The following is a 25913-nucleotide window of genomic DNA, read 5'->3' as shown; positions in this document are numbered from 1 at the left end:
AATCCTTAATTCAAATTAATTTATTGAGTAGTATAGTACTGTGTAGTGGGGTTTCTGGAGCATAACTATACTGTAGCAGAGGAAGGGTCTCCCCTCCAATGTGTAAAACACTTTGGTATTCCTTTGCAATAAAAAAACATATTAATGCAAAGAACTATTATGATTACTGTTTAAAACCAGTGTTGAAAGTTTAAGAATTTGTTATTTTTGCTTTACTGTCTCACAATTTGTACTTTTGTCATGAAAGTAGTATGAATAAAATAATGTCATTTCTTTCTGAGTACTTCAGTGGATAAATTTGATCACATTAGAACAAAATCTTTTTAATCAAAAAATCAATCTGTTGATTTCAAATGATCATAAGTATAGGGACACATTCACATTGCTGATTTCTGAGTGCAAAAGATAGGGTTTTACTTGGTTGCATATCACTTTTAGACAATAACGGCACATAGACTGAGAATGTCAAGCCTGGTGCTCACCAAACTCATACTCTGTGTAATCATTTGAGATGCTTTGCCAAACCAGGTTCTGCCTATTTTTAGGGCCTTCAGACTTTCTTTCATCAGGACTTAAAATTAAATTCTCAGTTGTATTTGGATATTGACTTGGCCAGTCTTAAGATTTTTCATTTTTGTTTCTCCTGATGAGCTCTTTGGTTACATTGGCCTTTTATTGTAGGTGATTGAGATGCTGCATGTAAACGTGCTACCCAATATGCATGAAAGCCTTCTACATAAGTATCTACATAAGAATTAATTTGCCGATGCCATTATTACTTGCAGTATCAATAAAGACAGCTGAGTCAGTTACAGTGATGGTTGTGCATGCCCTGGCCATAACTTTATGCTTTGCTTCCTAGAAGAGGTGGAGGTCTTTGGAGCAACTGCAGTTTTTCTTTCTTCAAATTTTACATTTCAATCAGTATGATTAAGGTTTATTTTCTTCCCTTCTGCCCATAAAAGTTTGTTCCCAAACTATTCTGGCGTAACTTTGTACTTCTAAACAAATCCTGAATCATGAACAACACGTTACAAAGTAAAATTGTTTAATAGCTTTTATCACACCTTTACTGCACTTTGTTATGGTTTCTCCTTTAGTGTCATAGTATGTACTGCATCAACTTTTTATATAGGAAAGACTCAAAGTTATAAAAGCAAATCTTATGTTTTTTCTTTAGTTCTTAAATACTAACCACTTTACAGTTCACAGGGAATGACGACATCCAAGGAGGACAAGAAGGTTTGAGGGACATTCAGACAAGCAGATAACCAAGGGGCAGCTGTAAAAGTGAAGATGGGGTTGAAACAAGATTAAGTTAAAAAAATCTTACACAAAAAAATGTGAGAATGGGTGTGTGAAAAAGTTATATAATGTATACTGTATATAGCAAAAGTCAGTAGCGATTTAAAACAGATGGGTGAAATTGGCTTATTATCCCTCCCAGATTTCAGTTAAAAACTTCCATACAATCAAGACAAACATAGTTATATTTGATACTTGAAATATTTGAACGAGAAAACATTCCAACAAGAAAGCAGAACAGATCCATTAAAACAAAACAAAAAACAATGAATCAAAGACAAAGATAGTTAAAAGGCCTTTATTTCTTATTTGTTCAGTACAGAGTTGGTAACATATATGATAAATCTGTATTGAGTTATTTAATTGTATTTGGTGTTCCCTTGAAGTCTTTACAAGGATTGCTGATGCATTGATGTTAATTAATACCATGGTGGTGAGAGTTGCTGGAACAACGTTTGCAAAGTGTCCCCCACAAGGGATAAAGCATGCGATCCATAGAAGGTACAACACTGACATGAACACACACCACACTACTAAGACAGGAAAAACAAGTACAAGGAAGAACTTTGTTCTTGCCATTGAAAAGAAACATAAAAGAAGGAGCAGTTCTTTGGAATATTATTTTACAGTTGTTTAAAGGATATGATAACCACTTAGTGGATGAAATGGAAGACAGTTGCACTTTTGATACTGGATATTAGCAGCAGTCATATTGCAATGGGAGAGCAGTAGTTCCTACTACATTTCCACCAACAGGGGGAAACCAAGAAGCACTTCAATGCCGATCCCACAATCAGCCAAAAATCATTGTATGGACATTGCAATTACAAGATGCAAATTACGGCAGTCTTTAATGTGCATGATTTAAGTTTAAAGTCTGTCCTGTTGGTCCTAATGCATTTTGTATTCTTCGTAGTGGTTGTTAATGCTAACAAGATGATTTAAACAGATGCAGTTCAAAGCCGGAAAATAGATTTCAGAATAAATAATGTAAACAGGTACTAAAATCACACCAATCATACCTTTAAAAAACAAAATAATATTTTGCATCTGTACGTACATTAAAATCTACATAACATTAATATTGTCAGAACTGAGGTCTTTTCTCTTAGACACCTGTCAAATCCTGGAAAAGCCTGGTTGGAACTAAACAGCATAATTGTTATTGAAACATTATTTTCTCATATAAAGATTGCAGAATCCTATTTTTACTCATTCAACACATTTTAACCATACATTCTTTCACATTTCTTTGTTGAGTTTTCTAGGTCCATACAAAGATCTTTTTCATGTTTCATATAAAATAAACATAAATAAACTCCCACTTGATATATTACAATTATTAACATTTCTTGTCAAGTTGGAAGTAGCATCTCTCTCCTGACTTACAATCACTAACAATAGCATAAAAGCATTAATAAAATCATATTATTTTACTACATATGGGTAACCGTAATAGCAGGTATGTTTTATTTTTCAAGCTAGGACTGCCTCTTAACTACTTGACTGCAGTACCCTGGCTGTATTTTCCCCCAAAGCATTTACAGGAAACCCCTCAGATAATAGATAACATAATCTTTTGTCACTATAATGATGAATCCACGCTTTGTTTTTGTAATGGCTTCAATCTATTTATCTATGGAAAGTTGAGTGTGTTCTGTTTATTGTTCTCTTTACACCTCTGTGATTATTTAATCTGTGCTTTCTTCTGGCATTCATTAATGATTCTCATGAAAAACAATCAATATAATCTGAAGCTTTGCTGGTTTACATTGTTTTATAAAGCACCCTGAGCTTTGTGGTGTAAATCCTAATTTAGATTAAGATGCAGAATAGAAGGGGAGAAAATCTAAGATTAAATAGATGACACACACAAAACATGTAACTACTTTTCAATGGGCCTCGGTACCTACTTCAAAGATCTACAAAAGATATACAACAATAAATTTGTTGAAGGGGGTAAACTATGGCTTTCATAGAAGTGGAGAACTGGATTTTATGTGTCATATCAAAATATATAAAAAGTGACATTCTTTCTAATACACCACCTCACATCAGCATCAACTATTTTTCCTATAGTGTAACATGTTTATGGATATACAGTGTTTCATCAAAAGCCTCTTTATCTTCACTCCTGCTTCTGATAGGCTGTTTTTAGTGGATCCATGATTACAATGAAACAAAAAAGTCAAAGTGCTAGAAAAAAACTACAGACAAATACGAAGTCATTTGGATTTCATGCTTTAGAAATTGCACCCAGCCCAATAATTATACATACATTGAGTGTATTACAATCAAACTTGGTTTATCAGCAATATATTGGATTACCATCATAATCACTCTACAGAAGCAATTAACAAACATACTCTCTCAAGGAAGATGTTTGGTGAATTCCATTACATTTTTACTATATTTCTTTGTATACAATATAAACATCAAATTAAAGCCTTTAAGTGATTGGCAAGAATAAAGTATTTTGCTTAAAAAATAATAAAAAACAACAGGTTGCCCTTTTACATCCAACAGTTACTCTACACAAAACCAAAGACATTTACTTCTCCTGGAACAGCATTAGTTTTAGAAAGTTCACAAAAAGAAAGAAAAAAAATGACTGTTAAAGCTATTCGCAAGGACAAGCAAAAAGAGTTATGGTTTTTTAGTAGGTTTGTCTCTACACAGCTGAGCTCTAAGGTGTTAGTGCTCAAGTCATATGGCTTTTTAAAATTGTTTATTGAATAATCTCTATACACACACGCACAAAAAGCTTTTAGTCAAAAGCTGGAAAACGTGGCTTATAGCTTAGGAAATAGAATATTTTAGCCTACACAAAGCACAGCTTCTTAAGAAAAGGATATACAGGGGGGCTCCAAGCTTTGGAGAAGGTACAGTAGGGCACTTCTCTCTTGACTGGTCCTCTCTATGGCATTTTAGCAGCACTTGGTTGTGAAAGCTGAAATCTTGGCTTAAACCAAGGCTAAAACACACATAATAAGAGATAATCTTCAAGCCATCTGGATTGCTCCCCATGTACAGTAGGTGTCATACAGTATATACAGAAGACCTGAGTAAGATTATTTTTGTCATTCATAAAAGGATGTAACACAGCAAACAACGCTCCAAACTAGTAGGCCCCTTCAATCATATGCCAAGCTCAAAACTCTTTGATACAGCTTTGGGATCATAAAGCAGCCATTCTTGAGACTATATGGTTGACATTTTTGTGTTGCCACCAGGCAATAATTTCATTGCTTGTGCTTTATTTTAATCAGATATTTCTGTTTTATTTTTATCAAGGTGATTTTCTTTCACTGAAAGTGTTGGCCAGATATACTTACAGTACACACACATATACAGTATATATTTCAAGGTAAATCTTTGTGCATATTATTATTTTATATGGAATTTTAATTAATGTGTATAGTTATTGAAGGGCTAAATCATGTTAATAATTTAAGATTACTTTGTTAACAACTAACAGATAAAGCAATGTTCCTGTTGCAGTAATAGGCATTTACAGTATGTTTAACCAGTTTAAATTGGCATTCTTTGTCTTTTACATCTATATTTCCTAAATGCTGTATAATATATAATATATAATATTCAGATGTATGTACTGTAAAATGTATATTTTCTCTAAGAAAGTGGTTTCTTTCAATGATTGAATTTTCATATTGAAGATTTCATATATACTGTACAGTACCTACTGGTATAATATTTTTTTTTTACTTTTCAGGATGTCCAGTTGCTAGATGCCCTGAGACAAAATGTATGAGCAAACTGAAAATTTCTTGTGTAAAATTCCAAATTATGAAGCAGACAAAACAACTTGCATTGCTCACCTGAAGGATTATCACAGGTGCATTATAAAATGATAATCTCATAAAACCAACTTTTTCTGTTTTTAAACTCTTACTATGCATACACACAAAGTAGATATGTGTGTTTTCCATCAGGGCAAACAATAAAATGAACGCAAAGATTATAATTTTGAAGGTACTCTTCAAAAAGGAAATCTAAGGTCAACTTTATTTTTTTTCAAACAGTGTAAAACAACAAAATGATACTAAAAGTTACATATGTTACATAAATGCAAAAAACAAATTGATCTTCAAAGAGTTTTGCTTGCACCCACTATTATGAACCTAAAATGAAAAAAACAAACATCTGCTTTCATGTAATCAGAAATTAATTAAATTACAACAAAGCCTGCATTTTTTTAACTTGGAGCCCCCAGTATATATATATCTATATTTGTATATTTACAAACATTAAAAAACAACAAACATCAACAAAAGAAAAAAGGACAAACATTTCTCTCACAAAAATGAGCAAGCATGCGGCTACATTTTGTCAACCTAAATGAATTGAAATTGCACTAAACAACACCCTTTTCACATGTAGATCAGGCAGAATAGCAGTTTGGATATTAATAATACTCATCTCTAATTTCTATTCTTTCCCCTACCCGTTCATGGAAAATACAGATTTTTGTCTTTTAGAAAATATACAGTCAGTGCATCCTTTTTTATTATTAAAATGACAAATGACACACACTTACACAATAGATTTTTGCTTCTTTAAAACATGCTGCTATTTACAGTATTGTATAGAAACATGCAATATTAACAAAGTTAGTCTATATATATAGGCAAAACTACACACCGGTGGATTGGTATATTTGTTTGTTCCTTGTCCCTCAATTTTCCAGATTTTTGGATTTTGGAACAAAAACAAGGCTCTGGTGGCTAAAAACAACGTATTTCAGAACTCTTAATCAGTACAAAATCTCACCCCCTCACAGAATGTTCATTTAGTTGTGGCTCTATTGCATATTATTAATACATTATTATAGGCAAGTCATTTGACAGTTAGAGAGCCCTCTGTTGGAGGTGAAACAACTTGTTATTGGACATCTAATATTATAATATTTGTTGGTGGCAATGGAACATTTACAAGTAAAATGATATGTCTATTGATCTTTTACAATGGCTTGTATCCTACTGCAGCACCAGACCAAGTCTGTTTGCTGCCCATCAGGTAAGCTTGAATTCTTGTAGACTTGTAGAATTCTTGCATGAATCTTGAAGACATCTAGGGGGTATTAACAGAAAAGAAACTTTTGATCTCTGACTGATGAAATCCATCTGTTTGTATTTCAAAGCCCAGTTTTGTAGCAATATCCAGAAAAAAAGAGAATTTCATTTAGTCTCAGGAGCTAAATTTCTACTGGCAGTTGTTTTTCCCATAAATAGCCAATGTGCAAAATAATTTTTTAAAAATCGAAATTCAGCCTTTCTGCGCATACTCTGCATGTCTTTATATGTGGGGAATTTATTGCATCAGTGGAAAAAAAAAGTTAAAATGGCTTGTGTATATGGATTCATCATAGTGTTAACTGATATACTGTACTGTGATACTTGATGGAGGTGATAATGCTAAAGGCCAGTGAAAATTATCACTGGAGGATCTGTCTATTCAGCATTTGCACATAATGAATTCTGGATATGCTGATCAAAGCTTGATCAGTGCAATTCCTGTTTATTTCTGAGAGTCTTGCCCAGTCTTTTTCTTTATGAGCTTATTAATTTAGTTTCAGGGAAAGTTTTTATTTAAGTGAAAAGGGCACTCATCTTGTCAACCAAAACAATTTATTTGATTTATCTAAAGTTCTCTGCTCTGCAAAATCACCTTTAACAAACTAATGATCTAAAACAACCCTCTTGGTCATACCATAACTTTTATTAACAAGTCGATTACACTCTTATTGCTGCACTCAAGATACAGTATCTGTATAACATATTACTACAGTATATAAATCTAACTGGGGCTTTTTGTTTCCACTACACTACTGCCAATATCCCAAACTGATTTTTTAATACAACAAATAAACATAAACATAGTCTTGAAATAAACTGATTCAGAATTCAAATTTTAGAACAAACAGGCAGGTACAACAGCTTATTGTCAGTCCCATAAAATAAATATTACTTGTCTTGTATGCAAAAAGTTTTAATAATTGTCCATTTTACACATATTGTGAACATACTCTTTAAAAGGAGCCAGCAAAAATTGTGTTCAGCTTTATTTTTGTTGTTCCTCATTAGCAGGTACTGTATATAGACCCATTATGAAAAGAAAATCCATCCATACATTGTCTAGCAGCTTCTTCCAGTTCAGGGTCTCTGAATTTTATAGATAGTTTATATCTATCCTGGCAAACAACAGGCTCAAGACAGGGTAATGGCACAGGATGCCAGACCATTGCAGTGAAAATTAAATCACACATTAAAAACAATTTTCATAATAGTGCAATTCACCCTTTCTGTGTTCCATCTTTTAAAACACATATAAAGTTGTATCTTTCCATAACCTTCAAAGTAATGCTTCTTTAAATACATATCTAAATTAAATACTTTCTGTGTCTAAATTCATGTACACTAAGGAGGATTGCTAACCTTGCTGAATAGAAAAAGAAAAAAAGGGAACAAATCAATTACTTTGACACTCATATTTTAATTTTTTTTTAGGAAAAAAAACCTTTCCTTAGAATTCTACTGAAGACTTAGGCTTTGAAGATAACGAGGTGAGCTTCTTAACTCTAAGGGCAGAATTCACAGAACATTCACTTTAAAATTCCCATCTTAGGAAAAACTGTGAAGTGGAAGACTTATTACAGGTTTCAAATTCTGAAAGAATGGGATTTTTCTTTTCCTTGACTAGGTGCAACAAATTGAACTTACATTCTGAAGACCTCAGTTATCCCTCCATCTATGTTCTAACAAGTCATTCCTGGTGAGGGCTGCAATGATACCAGGCTGAGCAGGGCTGACCAGACTTCCCTTTTCCCCAGGAACAGTCTCCAGCTTCTCCTGGGGAGGATTTCCAGGAGCTCACGGGCCAACTGAGAGACACATATTCCCTTTGGGATCTTGTCATGGTGTTAGAGGCCTGATTGCCTCAGGAAGCCTGAGAGCTTCATTAAGAACTAAGAGAACCCCGTCCAGATCAGGGACACTGGGGCCCAACCCTGAAGCCAGGCCTGGGAGAGGCGTCCATCGGCAAGCGGCTAGTGGCCTGGCCACTCTTGAAACCCGGCTAGGCTCACCCAGAAATGGCAATGTGGAGACCAATAAGGAAATGGGCTGGATGAGAAGGTAGCTGGTGGATGGGCATGAGTGGAACGGATCTGGATGGACAAGACCTCAATAGTATGAACATAAAACATGTGGATTTAAAAGGATGATGTTGAAAAGGTAGCTGATAAATTGAAGGCTGTAAAATATAAAACTACATTAAAAACGTAAGTTCTAAAGTCCTATAAAACGTATTTCATCTATTGTTCTTCGAATACTTTAATAATAATAATACTTTTCCTTACGAAAAATGTATACATGACTGGGAACCCTAGCAGTGTTACAAAAGGATTGATTTTTGGATCAGTTACAATACAGAAAAGAAAGCCCAACTCAGGGTTGTTTCAGCTTTGTGCAATGTTCCCACCTAGTGTCCAGAGAACAAAACTGACCTTACAAAGGAAAATATTATAATCACTTTTATCTCTGAAATAGTGGTCAAATACAATTTAAAAAAAGATCGTTATTTTTTTTTAAATCATCACCTTAATGACAAATCAATCTAACAGGTATATGAAAACTAGATTTTTAAACATTTGAGAAACATTTTGTTTTGTGAGGGCTCTGATTTGTAACTACAGTACATACAGTAAGTACATTATGCTGCCAATAAACTTTCACAATTACCAGACAGTTAATTTGGCATCATATTGTTAAAGGGTATGTCTGTCCTAAGAGTTGTCTTTTTTTCTCAATTGATTTAATTTTATCGCATCCTGAACACCCATCCATGCCCATTGATGGAGAGTACCAATACCCACCACTGGTTCTGCATGAAACGCAAGCTGATCAGCAGAAAAATTAACTAGGCAAGACACGTTTTTAGTGAACATGCCCATATGGCTTACCTAAACATCATAAAGCATTGAGAACATTTGGCATAATGACTCCTAAGAGACGCAAGAAGATAAAGATACCATATATACTGCTATACCTATAAAATGCATGTTTTCCACATCATTTGCAACTGAGTCTTCCCTTTTTTATCATTTTTACGTGAAATCTGTGTACCTCAACAACAAATGAAAGACTAAAATGCAACTCATTAATGTTCAAAATTGAAATGCATTTTAAATGTATTCCAGAGTACCCATGTAGAATACCCATCCATCCTACTCACTGTACACTAATGTTGTGAAAGAAAAATTGCACAAGGTTGTTGAATATTAGAAACGGTGTTGTTCTCATCTTTTGTTACTTTGTTGGGTTTTTTTTTCAACATTTCTGCTGCCACGTCTGTAGAATCGGTAATCCCTTGATTTGATTTCATGCAGTATTGGAGAGTTAGTTACAGTAGCTAGTGAATAACTTCAGCATTTACTTCTTTCCTGCCAGTGCTGCCAGAATGGCGTCCACCTCCTCCTCAGGCTTCAGTGGGTGCCACTGTGCAATGGGCCGGCGAGGGTTGGCCAGCATGTCGGACCAGTGCCTGAGCTCTGTGCCTGTGGCACTGCAGCCCACGAAGATCTTACCAATTGCATCATTCTTGCCGATCTTGTCATAATCCAGGACTGTGATGACTGCTTGGATTTTCTACAGGAAGGAAGAAGGAAGATATTTAACTCCATGATGTGTGTTTTGGGGACGGCATGGTTGGATGGTGGTGAGCATTGCTGCCTTGCAGTGCTGGGGTCCTGGGTTCACTTCTGGTTCTGGGGTTTTATCTGTCTGGGGTCTATAGCTCTGTGGTTAAGGATCTGGGCCTGTGGCTGGAAGGTTGTCAGTTTAAATCCTGTGGCTGGCAGAGGAATCATACTCCGTTGGGCTCCTGAGCAAGGCCCTTAACCCCAACTACTCCAGGGGTGCCATACAATGACAGACCCTGTACTCTGACCCCAGGCTCTCTCCCTGTCTTTGTGTCTGTGTGTCTCATGGAGAGCAAGCTGGAGTATGCAAAAAGATAATTCCTAATGCAAGAAATTGTAAAGGGTTAATAAAGCGATGTTATATATTGTATGTTCTCCCTGTATTTGTGTGGGTTTCCTCTAAATGCTCTGGTTTTCTCCCCCAATCCAAAGACATACAGTACTAGTACTTTAATTGTCTTCTGGAAAAACTCTCCCTGGTGTGAGGTGTTTGTGTTTGTCTGTCCTATGATCGACTGCATCCCACCCAGCGTGTATCTTGCCTTGCTCCTGTTGCTTGCCAGGATAGGCCCCGGCATCACTGCAACCCTGAATTTGACCCTGTAGCTGATAGGAAATGTAGATGATAGAAGAAGGATGGATGTGGGTTGCCTTAAGAGCATCAGACATACTGTGGAGCCATCCTTAAAATAATTGAAACACATCAAAAGATTTTCCTTCCCTTGTGCTCTATGTACCTGTATACAGAGTATTAGTACATAATAATCATACAGTTATGCCTATTTTAAACAAGGGAGGAATAGATGTGTATCAATGTGTATTTGGACAAGTAAAATAGATACAGTATACGAGTAGATAGAATATTAGAAGCTATTAGAATATTAGATTTTAGTCTGATATAAGCTTGTTTCTTCAGAAGACTAGCCCGAAAATTATTTATATCAGCTGGGATTCCTGAATGAGTAGTGAAGGATGCTGCTCCAATCTAAAGGAATGGCTGCTGATTTTGTAGTGGGTCAGATGGGAATCTGAGATGAGTGCAATCTGCAGCAGGAATAGAAGGGCTCCAAAGGACTGTTTGTGGAGACTGATTAGAAGTAATGAATAACTGGAAAGTTTAGGGCTCAGAACTCTGGAGAATAAAGATCAGAGAAGGTGATACAGCATACAGAGGAAGCGACACTGCAATATGACTCCTGAAAAGGGGTAGAATAGGCATCTGATGTCTTAAGTTCTTAAAGGATGAGTCTGCAAATTGTGTCAAGAATTGGTTACAGACAGAAAAAGGTTCATTATATGCAGTGATTTAAAACATCTTTATTTAAAATGTGTTCCACAGATATACGAATAAATACAATTTTTGGCTTTGAGTCCATCTCCAAAGAAAAGTGGCAATGACCTACAGTTTTCACTGTACTGTAGTTTGCATAATGCCACGAAAGAATCGGGGAAGATTGATGAGGCCAGTGGATGACAAATTATTTTCCTCTGTAAAAACACTAATCCTATGGATGTTACGGTGACAGTGAAATGTTGGACATGATGGTGTTCCATTTCCGGCACACAGTTGGTGTCCGGGTTAACACAGCAGGGCAGACATATTTTGGAGGAAGTGAGGTTAATGAGATAAGAAGTGGCAGTGCACCGTGAGCAACAATGCACACAGAAGAGTTGAAATGATCAAGAAGGGATAAGAGCTCAAGATAAATAAGAGCAAAGGGGAGTGATGAGAATGGTTTTAATCCCACCAAATTTGGCTTATGGCAAGGAGGACTGAAAAGGTTAGAAATACGGATTATTCCTGGAGACTCAAAGGAGGAGGAAATGCCATCCTGTAAGGAACTCAGACATCTGAAAACCCAAGCTGAGTGAATGTTGAAATCAAAGTTCATGGGTAGTAAACAAAATGGACTACAAAATAATACTGTATCTCATAGCACCCCCAACAATGTTAAGGGTTGACAGGCATGATTTTAAAGGTATCAGGTATGCCACAACAATGGTTGTTGATTAAGTATTTAATGCCAGAAGCAGAGACATTATGGGGCAGAGAGTTCAACTGTGAGTTTCTGGAACTAGAATCCGTGGGAGTAGTTACACCAAAAAGGGTGAGTTCTAAAGAGAGCAGAGGATGGAGTGGAAAGGGGGAAATACAGTAGGTAAAACAGGAATCAAGATCAGAGGACTAAAGCATAACAATGTAAGGAGATGATGATTCCACAGATGCAGGTGGGGGTGACCCAAGCCTAAAGAAGGGGTTGAACAGTAGTGGAGAATAAGGTTTGAGCTGGAAACAGCAGGAGTGCAGTGTTTGCTTTTTTGTTTGTTTTAACATCATTGATGAATTTGACTGATCTACAAACTACAACAAAATGTCGAACAATATAGCAGTAGTTCTAATGCAGGGCTCTGCGGCACTCCATTAACAATTACAGGTATTTTGCTTTTTGTCTTGAATGTTGTGTAAATCTTTGTGACCATTCTTTTAAACTGATATGTTGTTTGATAAGAATCCTGTATTTTGTATCTCTGGAAGTAGATACAGCTCCCCTCTCAAATATTTTAGTGTATGCCAAAAGTAATCATGCTGCATTAAATATTTTCTAATTAAATGTACACATTTTATTCAGACATTGTTCAAAGTTTAAGGAATTTTTTCTTCACTGAATTTTTTGTACATCTATGAACATTAAATGGCTGAGTATGCCAGTACAAGTTCTCAGAAAAAATATAATTATTGATATTCTACAGCACTGGTTCCCAATACTGGTCCTTGTAAGCCACACAACTGTTGGCTTTCACTCCAGCCGAGTCCTCAGCTACACAATCAGACCCTTCATTGACTAAATAATATGAATTTGAACTGTATTTTCTGAAATCTTAAATATGTTGGAGCTCTAACTGTTTTATTGATGGAGTTAACTTTAATTTGGTTAAACTTAATTCAATTGAGTAATAATAATACTAATAAACTTTATTTTATATAGAGCCTTTAAAGGTGGCTTCTCAAAGTGCTTTACACAATGACAACAACAATAAATAAAAAGAATACACAAATTAAGGCTTCAATTATCTAATTTGGGTGGAATGGAATAAAAACCAGCAGGTGTGTGGACATCTAAGACAAGGATTGAGATCCTCTATTTAGAGAGCACATAGGTATTCTACAATGATCTATTGCAATCTGAAATGAAGCTTCTCATGCAGTTTATAGATTCTTTTCTTTTGTTATTAGAAAATGTGCATGAAAAATACCAAGCTGAAAACTTCTGAATACATGTGCATATTGGCCACTGGAAGCTGACCATTGAATGATGTTCTATGGACTGGAATATCCAAATATCTTATTGAACTGTTCAAATCATTAATTCACGCTCTACTTAAAGTATTTCAATATCACCAAACAAAAAAATAAACAGCCATCACTGTTTCCTGATAAATCTTTGCATGCATACAGTGGTGAAGATAAGTTTTGACTTTGATCAGGTCATTCTTCCACTAAAACAGTAGCCTTTCTTTATGTTGAACTTCACTGATTGTTTTAGAATTTCTAGCCTTGTAAGAAACATTCGGCTAATACCTACTTTTTAAAACAGGATGTGTTTTCTAGGGAATTGGGATGTTTACGTGCTCTCTTATCCAGTTGGGATTATTGACACACCCACTATGTTATCTTATTGTGCCCTTTTCAATACAGTATGTCTCATTATGTTATGGTTAGGGTTTACCTGGATCTGCTCAAATGGGATTTCAAAACTGAAGGACTCATTGTAGTAAGGGTTCAATGTGTTCTTCTTCACTGTTGTTTTCTTCTTCTTCAGCCTCTTACCATTCTGCAGCAGATGGATTTTCACATAGGGATCTAATGAGTGAAGAGAGATAAATGTCATGCTTGCTTATGAAAAGTTCACTACAGGATTTTGAAGTTTTATGCACAGTTCATTACAGCACTGCATCTACAGTATATCATATTTCAAAAGTGGATTCTTCACTGTTTGCCGTAGTTTTAGTAAGTAGAAAATAGACAACATTTATTGTTTGCTTCCCAATTACTATCTTAATAGTATACTAATTAGCAAGAGGAACATCTGCTAGATTTTCTTTTTAAAAATCAGAAATCTTCCAAAGTCAATAATACTTTTAAAGGTATAGAATTCCATATATGGATTATAGAAACGATTTTGTTTATGCTCATGTTGAAGTTAAATTATTGGCATTAAAACATAGAGAACAAATTGTGCTCAGATCACTCAGATTACTCTGGACTATAGACATTTAAAAGAGATTTTGTTTTTACCTTGAACCACCAGCAGATGGAGTATTGCAATAACTGTATCTTATAACAATGTTTCAGCAAATAGGATATTCTTCCTTTTCTGCCTTTCCAAAAAATTATTTGTTTCTGCTCAGTAAAGTAATAGTTTATTTTGAATTAGGTTAAATTCTTCACTTTGACAAGGCTATTTCACAATACTGTGATACTGCCTGAGGCGGGTTACAACAATCAGATCATTTGTTGGGATCCCTGGGCAACAGACACACTCCAAAACAAACCGTAAGGTTCAGTTGTGCAATTTATTTACAATGTGGAGTCACAGCATCACCATGAAAAGAAAAAAAAAAGAAAACATAAACCTTCATTGGGCTCCTGTCTGAACTCCTGGTCCCTGTTTTATAAATATAGTGTGACAGCTATAGCTACTTACTGGCTTAACACAGATAACTTGAAGTCAAGGGGTTTTTATCACACCATAGTTTTCTTGCAGTGTAGCAGCTAGAATAGAATAATTTAGCCAGACTCCTTTTCTATATGGACTCATCTCAGCTAGAACTGTCTAGCCAGTTGGCCTCTCGCTCAATACAAACAGCCACTGATGCCTCAGTCCCACATCACCAGGCTGTATCAGCTAGCAGATGCCAACACACTTCCCTTGCACTCTCTTGCATGTTTGTGCAAGTGAGTGGCCACTCTGCAGTTGGCAACCTCAGTCAGCCTTCCTAGTAAGGACTGAGGTGTATCTAAGGCACAGCACTTCAGGTGAAGACACCATTTTCCAGGGACCCTGCCCCTGTTGGCATCACAATACATATCCTCTATATGGTCTTCATATTTATTTTGTATATGTTATTTGAATGTATAAAATATGCTGAAATGTGTACCATAGCTCCAAATTAATTTATAAGCCAAGATTGGGCATTAATTTGCAAGGCCAGCAAGAGATGTGACATATTACCATTTGATCCAAATATATGTTATTTGACAGCATGCTGCATGGATGTATCATGTTAGACAAGTAGGAATACAATATTATATGTAAGTGAAGATTTTAATGTGTGGTTACTTCCAGTGGAGGACAGAGGAACCGAATGTTTCTATGGGTGACTTGACGCACAACACATGATGGTAATGATTCGTTTTGAAACGAACCCAACACATACAGTATAAACAATGTTCTTAGATTCATTGTAGAACCTGTTAGCAGGTGCTTCAGTACATGTTTAGTTATGCACCCACATCTCTGGGAATAGATATGCATTTACATTCCATTCCATTGAGGACCCATTTCCAATGACATTTACCTGACAGCCCACCCACATCCATCTTTTTGAGGTTCTTGGCCTCCAGAATGCAGATGGTTAGTTTGCCTGCTGTTGGGACATAGCGGAGGGAGATGCAGATATCACCTAGCTTCTCAGGCTGCACAAACAAGCAGAGGGACAAGTGAGGAAATGGTCAGTGTCAACTATTCATACAGTATGTTTAAAGGCAGATATTCCATACTTTTTACTGACTGAGCTGTTAACAAAATTATTGAGGACCTTCACTTGCTTTATTTTTAATTAAAAATGCATTTAAAAACAATAATACATTCATGTGTACTTCTTTAACAGAACATACCATTAAAGTATTGTTATTTCACATTTTAATATGGAATATATATGTTTTTAATACCTCTTCTTTCTCTGCGCTCTCCAAATCTCTCCACTCCTCAATGGGCTGGCCCAAATCAACAGTGTTCATAGGTACTTTCACTTCCCCAATGATGTCATGTTTTGAAAAGCGGTCAAAGTCATATATTGCCATCACCAAGGTCTTCCCTCCAAGTTCCTGGTAGGGAACCTGAAACAGAGGTGCGTTGGAAACACTTGCATTATTACAGTGAAGGGCGAAATCAATACAGAGATTGGATCCAAAAATAATGTATAAAGTCCCTTCAATTATAAACAGTTTGAAAAGAAAATTGCAGAACACTTCAGTGATATGGTGAAATTAAACAGCACAGTATGTTCACTGTTTACATATTTCAGATATTAAGATAACAGTACGGCTTTGATTTACAGGAAGCTGTGAAAGCAATGGGGCTCTCTGAGAGACAATAAAAACTTGAGTTGAAGAGTTCCCGCAGGTGAATATCATTGATGATCGTTGCAGATGTTTTTTATTTTTAAGTTTTAGTTAATTGAAGTTAACTAAAGTAGTTATATATGTTATACTGTATATAAGTTAACTTATATATCTTGATGCAATGACCTGATACGGTAATAAGTTTGTAATACAAAAGATTTGTATCCTTTTATCCTTTTAAAGGATATTAAAAAAATATATTTAAAGTGATTGTTTTGATCCTGAAATTTAGACTTGCTATTTTCAATATCATAACTAATTGCTACAAAAAGTACATTTCTATGAAAAGAGTATTGGATGTCAATGTAGCATTGCTATGAATATTGTAGTCTGGTCTAATCTAATTAATCTTGCTTTATTTGATTTTCTGGAATCTACACCCCATGAAATGCCATGGTATATTATTAATGATGACACTTGAAGATCATTTAAAAATATCAACTTAATTTATCATTAGGTCTGAACCCTAAAAAGTTGATGTTGATTAAATTATTAAGCTCCTAAGTACAGTACCATTTGGCATCATTAACAGCTTTTTCAAGATTGCATATCCTCTTGTTTCTAACTACCCCATCAGTCATCTTACAGAAGATAACTTATCGTATTCTTGGATCTAGTGCTATTATGAAGCAAAAGTTTACAACACTACAATAAAAGATAACAACACCTATTAACACCATAGAACTAAATGAGTCACTGACTTTCACAGTTTTCCTCCATAAAGGATCCCTTATGGCTATATGCAGTTTAATTTCTGACCAAATTTCAGTCATTAAAGAGATTCCGATCACATTGCACAGGCTATACGTGGATAGGAAAAAACCTATGTTACAGCAACTGGGTGAAATTGTTGCTCTGCAGTCAGTTAAAAACGTTTGATAAAATGTTAAAACATCTTTAGCCTGAAGCGCAATTTCATAAATTAATACAGTTAATAAAACACCAGTTACATCCCTAACAAAAGTGCCAGTTGTATTTATTATAATGTCGTAATTAGCTATTTTACTGTTTAATGTGAGGCTGAATTTTTTTTTGTTAATTATTGTTGATAATTAAAGGAAGAGGTAAAAGTAATTATTGTTATTTAAGTTCTGCTTCACTCTGCTGTTACTACACTAATATTTAAATGTCTGTCTGGCCTGTTAAGATTAGGTTGAAGACAATTTAGTTATTTTTTATTAATAATTGGTCAGTCTATTTACAGTATTTCACTGCACGCTATAGAGGTTTGAAAGAAAGGTGCCTGAAGGATACAGATGGATTTTCACATTCCAGCTGCTCAACAAAGCTGTGTGGCAACTATGAAATTTAAAGAGATTAAATTTAAAAGAGTTACTCAACCTATTTGGCTAATGAAATCCCCTAGCCATAGGTTAGCCATTAAGTCCTCAGTGGTAAGGGAGGTGCAAGATGATGCTTACAAATGCAGATGAAAGCAACAGCAGAAGGAGGCCTCCAATGCTGGTCTAATTACTACTGGAATAGTAAACACTTCTCTGTAATCTTGGTCTAATATCTTTTTCAAAATACTGGAGCAATGACAGAAGCAGAGTACAAGTCCAAGCAGAAGGAGGCAGCTATGTCTTCTCCAAGGGCAAACAGGAAGAAAAGCACCACCAAGTTATTGAACACCAGCCTACAGCACATGATACCGAAGAACGGAGCTTTTGGTCAAGGAATGAAAAGCTGTTACTGTAAGCCCAGTGGTACAAACAGAGCAGTCAATTGACTACCAAGCAGTGGAGAAATATGAAATGGTCAACTTAATCAACCTTCAACATGTTCTTAAAAAAAGATGAGTGCATGTGTGGCAACATCCTAAAGAACTCTACAGCCCTGTGAGATTGTTTCTTACAGTTAAGGATTCTGGTGGTTCCATAATGGTGTGAGGTGCATTTTCCTGCAATGAACTGTTTCTTTCCCTTTGATAGTAAAGTCAATGCAATGGTACTCAGTGATATCTTTCCTGCTGGTAGGAGTATCTCCTATTATGACAATTCCCCCATGCACAGAATATGTATGGAGTTACCAAATGGTTGGATAAGCATGATACTGATTTTATGCTTATACTACAGTATTTCATTGTCTTCTCTGTCACTAGATTTGAACCCTGTCAAGCATTTATGGGACATTCTAGAACAAGGCCTGAACAGTGTTTTCCACCTTTATCAACCAGACATGGGTTTATATACTTTTGCACAGCAGATTTACAGATGCTGGTAGAGTCTATGCCATGGCTAATACAGGCTATGCTGGAGGCACACCGTGGCTAAAAACTCTTTTAGTCTGACTTAATACTCAGTTTTTACGAGATGTCAAAATGGCCATTAAAAATCCTATTGTGGTTTTTGAAAATAGTAGAGGTGTACCCCCATCTCCTGACCAATTTGTCCCCTGGCCTTTATCAGTCATGGCTTCCTAATAATCCCTATCTATGAATTGGCTTCATTACTCTGTTTTCCTCACCACTGATAGCTGATGTGTGGTGAGCTGCCATATCATCCAGGTGTGTGTTACACATAAATCACTTTGAGTGGAGTGTCCAGAAAAGAGCTATATAAGGGTATGGAATTATTATTACACTGTAGTCAAGTCAAGGTTATATCATATGAGGCATTTTGTACCTTGCAGGGAAGAGAAAAATTGTTTTGTGTTTGGAATGACAGGCATTTCCAAACATTTCCAAATCATTCAGAACTGACTTCTAGGATGTACAATAATGTTATAACACTCAAATTAAATACTTTGGCTATCCTGACAAGTCAGTAAAGACATTTAATATTAAATCAATAGTTTTATAGTAACATGTTTAAAAAGGCTAGAATTGTAATTAAGTAGTTAAACAGGACATCTCCTCCATTTGAATCCATTTTATGTGCCCTGAATGAATTGTGAGAGTGCCTTCGCTTCCCCCCCTCACAGAGATGAACTCAGCAAATTCTCAGTGTCCTTGAAAACTCTGTTACTTGATCTTTCTGATAGACTGCTGTGTCAGCAGGGAGAAGGGTCATTATTCTTTAAGTGGATTTCTCTCAGATGTGGGATTGAAAGTCTTGGCTTTTCACTAGACTAGTAAGGCTTTTCATTCACAGGGTACTGGCAGTCTGCTGCACTGCATCTACGTGGAGAATGAAGCAAATCATTTAGCAAAGAAAATATTTCACTGACTAAGCATAACAAAATAATTTCATGGAACCAGCATGCACAAATTCAAAACAGTCTGGGCATAGTGTACATGCATCAGGTATTCCATTATAATTTTGGAACAATATAATACATGTACCCTTTCTTACTTATTTAAAATGTAAAGTGCACTAATATATTGCACAGGTATATAATACAAAGTGCACTGTTTCCATTTCATTATACTGTATAAGAGGCCACAATCCCTTATTATAACACTAAATGTATCCCAGAAAAATTACAAAGCACACTGTGAAAACAGCAAGCATACAAAGTCTGGCCATGGGGTCCTGTTACTGTACCATACATTTACATTATTAGGTCAGTATACTGTATATGATTAATACATATTTATATAATTAATACATATAAATGTTTATAATGAATGATAACAGTACTTAAATATTTTTTTCTGTACACTAATTAAAATATAGTGTTTCTGGAAATTATGCAGACAAACACAGTACTGCCTAAAATCTTCAGTAAAACAGACTTCAGGCAACATTATGAGGGACAATAATATTGGCATTTCAAAGTGAAAAGGAAATGTAAATCAAAGATTCTGTCATGATTCCATAATGATGGAAGGAAGTAATATCAGGGAAACGTTATCAAACATTAGCCTTCTGCAACTTCCTAGTAATGGAGAGTTAGTGCTGAGTGAGAACCCATGGGGCAGACAGATGGTGGGGAATCTCACCTGGAGGAACATACCAACTGCCAAACAAGAGCAGTGTTAAACTGTTGCTATTTCTGCATGGAACTGGAGTTCAACCAGTGCCTAATATGTTCTTCAAATGTTCTAGTATTTCCCCCTTTTAAATTGTGAGGGATTGTATCAAGCATATTGGCTCCGGCTCCTCCAGTGATCCAGTTATCAATAAAGTGGTTGGAAAATGGATGGATAGATATGTCAAGCATAGCCTTTTATCCTGCCATCACATGTGTGGATTGCCCCAGGGCAGTATTGAAAAAACGTTCTTTCAGGCATTTCTGATCTCCCAAAATTAGACTGTACACACACTGAGTGTTACTATACAATTATGTTACTATACAACAGCTAACACTAAATAAACCCTGTTACAGTACCAGTTTGTAAATTCGCTTTTTTGTTCCAAAATTTTGAAGTTCATTTTGTATTTTCAATACAGTAAACAAAGAAAGTACAAATCTCCTATGAACCCTATAATCTAGTAGAGTATTTTATTCAATGCAATCTTATGGCAGTACTTTTACTTATTCTTGTATTTGAGAAAAAGATATTAACTAATATAATTGAATTACTACATAGACCATATTGTATAAATCCTGTAGAAAATAGTTTGTATGCTTAGACTATAACTTAAGGCCTATTAGAATTCAACAGATGGTCACATCTTAAAGACTTGATGTGAGATAATGGAACAATTTTCCTGGATCTATAAGAGCACTTTGTACTATATTGCAGTTATTGACCACATTAGAAAGACAACAAATATTGCGCAATTTAATGGAGCATTTTCCTATGCATAGCACGAAGCTTTCAAGGTCTTCAATTATTACACCACTAAATCTGCTACAGTGTTTGTATCACGAAAGAGCCACCACTAGAAAACGTTAAAGATTTTAACCTAACATTTTTAAGCTGCTTGGAAATGTAGCCACAGTTGCCTTTAACTGTTCAGTGTTGTTTGTTTTATACAGTTTTCCAAGACAGAATAAGAATCATTTACATAGGAAAAGAGATTGAAATTAGCAAAGGTTACCTTGAAAACAAATGATTCGTTGAAGACAGGATTCAGTGTCTTTTTGTGCACCTTGGTGTCATACTTCTTCTTTTTGTCTGGTAGAAGAAAGACTTTTACGTAGGGGTCAGAGGTGCCTCCCATGTCCATGGAGATCAGGTCAGCAGCCTGAATGATGCCCACTGTCAGCTGAACACAAAGAATGAACAGGTCAGTCTCTGCAGGAGGACATGAACACATGGGACACCTTCAAACACCAACCTTTCACACAGCAAACATCATCTCTTAACAGGATCTTCTGACAATGGTGCATACAAATGGTGCATAAATGGTACAGTACGTACATTGAAAGAGAATTATAATGGTGTATACAGTATTTTTCAATAAATTATACAGTATAAAAATACGGTAAGTGCCAGTAAATAATCATTGTTCCTCCTCATAGTTTTGAGTCTGGAGCCCAGTTTAAATCTTTGTTCCTTTCTTCAAAAAATTCACATCTCAGGACAGGAACATTAGAGAAGATTCCAAGAGGGTAGAAAAAATAACCATCTGCAATTAAATGCTGGGCTTGAAATCTGAAGGTCTAGGCTTCATTTTAACTTTAGCCTAGGTTGAACTGTGGTAGTTGTATTTCTCAAATGTGGTGGACCCTAAATCAGGATGTTTATGATGGTTGTGTTTCTAGCATTTTACATTTACACACTTACAGTATAAGTAGAGGGAAAAATTGATGTTGGTGGTTTAAATACCATGTGAAGCCTCTCTCGTGCTTTCTATATTTAGAAAATGGCACAAAAAACACTCACCTCCTAAATCATTGAAACCTTTAATTGAGCTACAAATTGATCCCAAAGAGGTATCCAGCTGTTTCTTAAAGTTCTTTCAATTCCAGTTTGTTCCAGACACCATTATATTTGTGTAAAGAAATTATTTTGGTCATAGAAAACACGTATACTGTATATCAATATGATACTGCTGATCTATGAGTAGTTTCCTAAAGAAGGTCCATTTACTGTAGGTGCGCCTTTTTTCTTCATATGGTCACTAATGTACTGTATTTGTATCTGATATAATCTCACTTGGCTATGTGAGTTGCCTGGCATTGGCTTTGCTGGTCTTACTCTATTACTGTATTATTTATCGGTCAATTTTCCAAATGAATATTTTAGGAATACTGTCACAAATATAGCACTATCAATATTCCAGACAACACAGAAGAAAAAGGAAACATTGCTACTTTGTCCAGCTGTGTGCTAAATACAAAATATACTCTAAAGCCCAATGACTCAATGTATCGATGAGGACTCACAGAAACAGAATGGGGGAGAGCATAAGACACCCCATTGTTCAGGACGGTCAGGGCTGAAAAGGATACCTACTGTACTGTAAGTGGTGTTGCAAGACTTTTTGTTCCTCTTTCGGGAACATTGGTTGTGGGTTGCTAGGGACAGTAATGTTCATGTGATTCTGTGAGTGTGGGTTTCGCCTGTAGATACTGTGTGCCAAGTGTTCTCTGTGTCATGCACACGGTGATGAATGTCCTAATTGCTAACGAATAAAAAGGGCAATTATGTAGGGTAACTATGTTGTCTGGTCTGTAGGTGCACTGGTGGTTCTGAAAGATACAATGAACTTCTTACAGGGGAAAAGGGCCGTAGCACCCTTAAAATAGTCATCTACTGTAAGTTAAAATTCCTACATTTTGGGGTCATTACCCATGATTCATCTCATTCAATGGTTGTTGAAAATAAATGAACAACTAATATAAATCCATTACTTAGTATACAAATGGTGCTTGCCTTTTGTTGTGCTGTAATAGCTTATTAGGGATTTTTATCATTAAACTCCTTATTTTCATGTCATCAGAATGTGTTGACAGTGCCTCAACTGTCAAGAAATATAAAAAGGTAAACAACCTGACAAAAAAAAATGGTAGAAGGATCGAAAAAGAGGAACTGTCATTTTCTTTAGCAGTGAGTTCATTGCTCATATTTTTTCATATTTTGTTTTATTGAATACTGTACTAAGGAAATTGGGTTTTAGTGTTTGAGTTGTTAACTTGAGAAGGTGAATCAACAAAAGGACAAAAGGTTAAAAGGACAAAGAAACAGACACCAAAAAATGCAGAACACTATTTGCAAGTATCAGTGATATAAAGCAGCAAATTCTATTTCTATTTGGCAAAAACTACCTGCTAAAAAAGTATTTTGGTTTTTTATTCACTTTTGCAATGAAATATAAAATATCTCTCCTTACAGTATCTTAAACCAAACAAGTTTATTTTACTTTAAATAATTACAAGGCCCCTAAAATTGTGTTAAAAAAGTTCCTTATGAGAGCATAAAAATAAAACGTACTATAAAGTGAGTCCAGTCATGGATTTGACGCTGAGGTTAATCCAGAGTATGATGGGGGAAGTGTGCATGCAGGTCTTAGAGTGTTATTTTTAAACTGTTTTTCATTTGTACGCAAATGTTACGCAAATCCATGCCCCTGTCATTCTAGATCTGTGACATTAAGTAGTATCACAGGGGTACATAGGTAGAGAACCACAGGAAACATGCATTTCAGAGAGTGATATAGTAACACAGCTGAGTACTCCTACACCTTTGTGGTCTATTCATGATCATACAAGTAGGAAATGAATCCTTCCCAATAGCTCTGACCACAACAGTCTTGTGGCCAGATCTGGCCCTTGGACTCTTGAGGCCTGTAAATTTCACAACCCTGATTTAGGTTCTGTTATCCCACTTATTATCTTTATTGTTCATATTTAAACACTCTTAATTTAGGCTCCTGAAGGCCCGGTGCCTCAGTCTATTTCTGTCTGGGCCGTTAGTGAAGTTATGAGTATAAATGAGTGTGCATGGTTATAGTTCTAAAGGATATATAGTGCATATTCTTTTTTATCTTTATGCTATTAGTGTGCATAACAGCTGCAACATGTCTGGGATCTATATTAGTGCAGTTGCTCTTTATAATTTATATTATGAATTCATAATTTCCTCATCATTTATATTAAATTAACTAGTGAAATTTGCTAACACTTCATAAGAACATAGTTGTGGAAAATTAAATACAAAAAGATTCAGATATTATTCAAGACTGGGCAGAGAACTTGCAAGTTGTTTAAATTTGTTAAATTATGACAAGAAACAAGTAGACAATAGACAAGTACATAGACAAGTACAAAGTAATATACTGTATGCTGGCAGTAATCATGTACTCACTTAACTGAACTAGAAAATTGATGTATTAAAGTGACTTAAGAGTTTATGTTGACTCAATTGAAAATCTACATAATGAGAAAATGCTACAATTTCCATACAGACTTATGTGTGCTAATGAGTGCAGACTTAAATAACTTATGGGCTCTAAAATGTGTAGATGTTCATTAAGAGTTTTCCTCATTGAATTTCTTGACAGAGAATCAGCTAATTTGTTACTCATATGCTACAGTATTTCCTTAGCACATTTATCTTCTTTTTGCAATAATGGTACTCCAGTAATATAAGAACATAAGGATGGTTATAATTGTAAGGAAGTCATTAGTCATTTTTTCCCATTTGGTAGGTAGTGGTTAAGTGATATCCAACTATTTCTTGAAAGAAACCAGGGTATCTTCTTCAACAACATGGGTAAGTAGCTTGTTCCATATTCCAACAACATGTTGCATAAAGTGTTTCCAGTAATATTACCATATTAATTAAAAAAATGCATTAAAATATTTAAAAATAGTAATGCTAACATACTGTATAGTATAGTGATGTGAAAAATAATTTACACCCTCCTATATTATTATACAGTGCATATTAAGACTGATCCCGACCCTCACCTTGTCCCACCAAGTCCTTACAGATAAATCTACTCTCATGTGACATACTGTATAACACACATTTGTTTTCTAACTTGTTTTGCTTTTTTAAAACAAATGTTTGAAGTAAGTGCACCCTTACTGCTCCTATAACAATTCAGAAGGTGATTAGAATCAGGTGCTGCTAAACAAGTGCACCTGATTAGTTGATCATCTGGAAGTGCTTTAAATCTGTACAGTATATGTTGTAAGTTCAGAAACTTTGTCATTTTGGTCTGGAACATTAAGATTTGTGTAGCCATGGCTACATCATGCTAGGTAAAAATATATCTGGGATTGTCTCAAGGAAAGAATCATCAGTCTGGGAAGGGCTATAAAGCCATTTTTAAACAATATGAAGTCCATCATTCCACAGTGAGAAAGACAATTTACAAATGGAGAACATTCAAGACAGTTGCCAACCTACCCAGGAGTGGGAGTCCCGGCAAATTCACCCCAAGATCAGACTGCATGATGCTCCTAGAGATCTCAAAGAACCCCAAAGCTACATCCATGGATCTACAGGCCTCTGTCAATACGGTAAACATTAGAGTTCATGATTCTACCATTAGGAAAAAAACTTAACAAGAATGGTTTTTGTGGAAGGGTAGCCAGGGAAAACCCCTTCTCTCCAAAAATAATATTGTTGCAAGCCTTAGGTTTTGCAAAACAGCACCTGAATTAAAAACAGCACTTATGGAGCAATGTTCTCTGGACAGA

General features: G+C 35.5%; 1 protein-coding gene across 6 annotated transcripts in view; it reads right to left on the bottom strand.

The window, feature by feature from the left end:
• Window positions 1–1587: 1587 nt before the first annotated feature.
• Window positions 1588–25913, bottom strand: part of syt2a (synaptotagmin IIa) — a 186875-nt gene continuing 162549 nt past the window's right edge. For all 6 annotated transcript variants that reach the window (XM_015342330.2, XM_015342328.2, XM_006628280.3 and 3 more), the window contains 5 exons: window positions 21359–21526; window positions 15978–16145; window positions 15605–15722; window positions 13753–13886; window positions 1588–9971 (listed from right to left, as the gene is read on the bottom strand). In XM_015342330.2, coding sequence (XP_015197816.1) covers window positions 9756–9971; window positions 13753–13886; window positions 15605–15722; window positions 15978–16145; window positions 21359–21526 — 804 coding nt within the window. In that variant the 3' untranslated portion in view covers window positions 1588–9755. The remainder of the gene's footprint in view (window positions 9972–13752; window positions 13887–15604; window positions 15723–15977; window positions 16146–21358; window positions 21527–25913) is intronic.

This window comes from Lepisosteus oculatus, chromosome 5 (assembly GCF_040954835.1).
Source record: "Lepisosteus oculatus isolate fLepOcu1 chromosome 5, fLepOcu1.hap2, whole genome shotgun sequence".
NCBI classification, from domain to species: Eukaryota; Metazoa; Chordata; class Actinopteri; order Semionotiformes; family Lepisosteidae; genus Lepisosteus; species Lepisosteus oculatus.
The sequence above is the reverse complement of the archived record's forward strand: the minus strand, read 5'-3'. Positions and strand labels throughout refer to the sequence as shown.